General features: G+C 61.5%; 1 protein-coding gene across 1 annotated transcript in view; it reads right to left on the reverse strand.

The window, feature by feature from the left end:
• The window catches only part of MBOAT2 (membrane bound O-acyltransferase domain containing 2), a 244,416-nt gene extending 242,846 nt beyond the window's left edge, over window positions 1-1,570 (reverse strand). Inside the window, exon 1 of the mRNA XM_019520725.1 lies at window positions 1,425-1,570. Coding sequence (XP_019376270.1) covers window positions 1,425-1,496 — 72 coding nt within the window. The 5' untranslated portion in view covers window positions 1,497-1,570. The remainder of the gene's footprint in view (window positions 1-1,424) is intronic.
• Between the last annotated feature and the right edge of the window lie 407 nt (window positions 1,571-1,977).

Genomic DNA, 1,977 nt, shown 5'->3' on the forward strand with positions numbered 1-1,977 from the left:
AAGAGAAGGAGGAAGGGGGATCTAGTGGCCTGTTACAAACTAGTCAGAGGGGACCAGCAGGCACTGGGGGAGTCCCTGTTCCGCCGAGCACTACCAGGAGTGACCAGGAATAACGGTCACAAGCTGGCAGAGGGCCGATTCAGACTAGACATCAGGAGGTGCTACTTCATGGTCAGGGCAGCTAGGATCTGGAACCAACTTCCAAGCTAAGTGGTGCTGGCTCCTACCCTGGGGGTCTTTAAGAGGAGGCTAAACGAACACCTTGCTGGGATCACTTGACCCCAGTACTTTTTCCTGCCATGGCAGGGGGTCGGACTTGATGATCTGCTCAGGTCCCTTCTGACCCTACCAACTATGCAACTATGAAACAATGCTTAAATACAAACAAAAGTTTAAACAAAAGTAAAACTATACTCCAAAGCAAAGAAAAGTGTAATGAATGCCTGCATCACCGAGTCACATGTTAAAGGTACAACTCTCCGACTATTAATATTATTTTTTCAACACCCAGGAGAGCCCTATATGCTTTACAGAAATAAAGGCATGGCAACTCCCTTGAAGAGCTTTGTAAACAATAAGTCAAGCACTGACCCACAGGCTGCCCTCATTTCAGTACAAATCAGCTAACAGTATCAATAGGACATGTGCCCATCCATATCTAGCCCACAACCTCCGTCTTAGGCTTGCCTTCTTGCCCAAGTATTCCATCCAGTCACATCTCATTCATTTTTACCCTGAGCTTTTTTTCTTTTCCATGGGTAGCGGAGAATGAGGGCAGAAAACCTAGCTTCTCTCTCAAAACGACTATCTCTGGACATCTGCCTCTTTCCTGCTGTTCAGTCTCCTTCATTGGGTCCAGCAGCACTGCATGGAGCCCAGCATATCAAAAGCGTCCTCTCCACCAAAACCCTCCAGCTTCCCCACTTGCTTCCTCCACATCCAGGACATCCCCTCACACACACAGAAGTTTTTCCCCTTCTGATGCAGTTTCCTAGGCTTTTTTCTCGACACAAAGCACTGCTTTTCCCTTCTCGCCTTTCTTTCAAAGCCCCAGCCACACCACCTCCCCCTGGGGCGGCTGCACAGCCCGGCACCGGGGAGTGGGGAGATGCCTATCCCAGTTTGCCCGGGTCATTTTCGGGTCCTTCCCCGCCCCCCCCCCGGGCAGGGAGAGGCCGGGGGCGGCCCCCCAGTAAACGTGACAGCGCTGCACGCCCGTGCCCGTGACCCCGGGGTGGGGCTGCGACGCCGATGCACGGGAGCAGCCCGCGGGCTCACCAGCCCTCAGGAGCCGGGCGGCACCTTGCAGGCCACCGCCGCTGGGGCGCACGCCCCCATCCACCTCTTGCGGACCGGGCGACAAAGCCCGGCCCCGCCCCGCCCGGCGCCGCTTTCCGAGCGAGCGGGGAGCGCCGTCGCCTCACCTGGTCGATGGGCAGGCGCACTGCGACGCTGAGCGGCTGCAGCAGCGTGGAGCCCGTGGTGCTGGCGGGCATGACCGCGGGGGGATGCGGACAGTACCAGGAGAAGCCGCTCGCACCCGCTCCCGCGGCGGCCGCGCAGCGCCGCCCCGCGCGTCGTGACAACAAGAGGCCGGCACGGCCCGGCCTCTGAGGGACGGCGCCGCGGCCCAATCCAGGCGCCGCGCCCCCGCTGAGTGACAGGCGGCGCCGTCCAATCCGCGCCCGCCCCCTCTCAGCGCGGGGCGGGACGAAGTATCGCCCCCCAGCCCTCCGCTGCCGGCCAGGCTAGGGCTGGAAGAGGAGGCGGGCATGGGGGGAGGGGCTGCAAGAGGGGCGGCCCAGGGGGCGCTGGGCCCCGCCCCGCGATACCGCCGCTTCCATTTGCGCGTCTGAGAGAGGAGCCCGGGCAGCACCGTGGCCGTGGGTGGGCCCCAACGCGGTCCCCACGCGCGGGGCTGTGGGAGGGCGGCAGCCCCGCGCAGACGCGCCACGTCCCCGGCCCCAGGCACGAGCG

Source organism: Gavialis gangeticus, unplaced genomic scaffold (assembly GCF_001723915.1).
Source record: "Gavialis gangeticus isolate Ggan-Ray unplaced genomic scaffold, GavGan_comp1, whole genome shotgun sequence".
Taxonomy (NCBI): domain Eukaryota; kingdom Metazoa; phylum Chordata; order Crocodylia; family Gavialidae; genus Gavialis; species Gavialis gangeticus.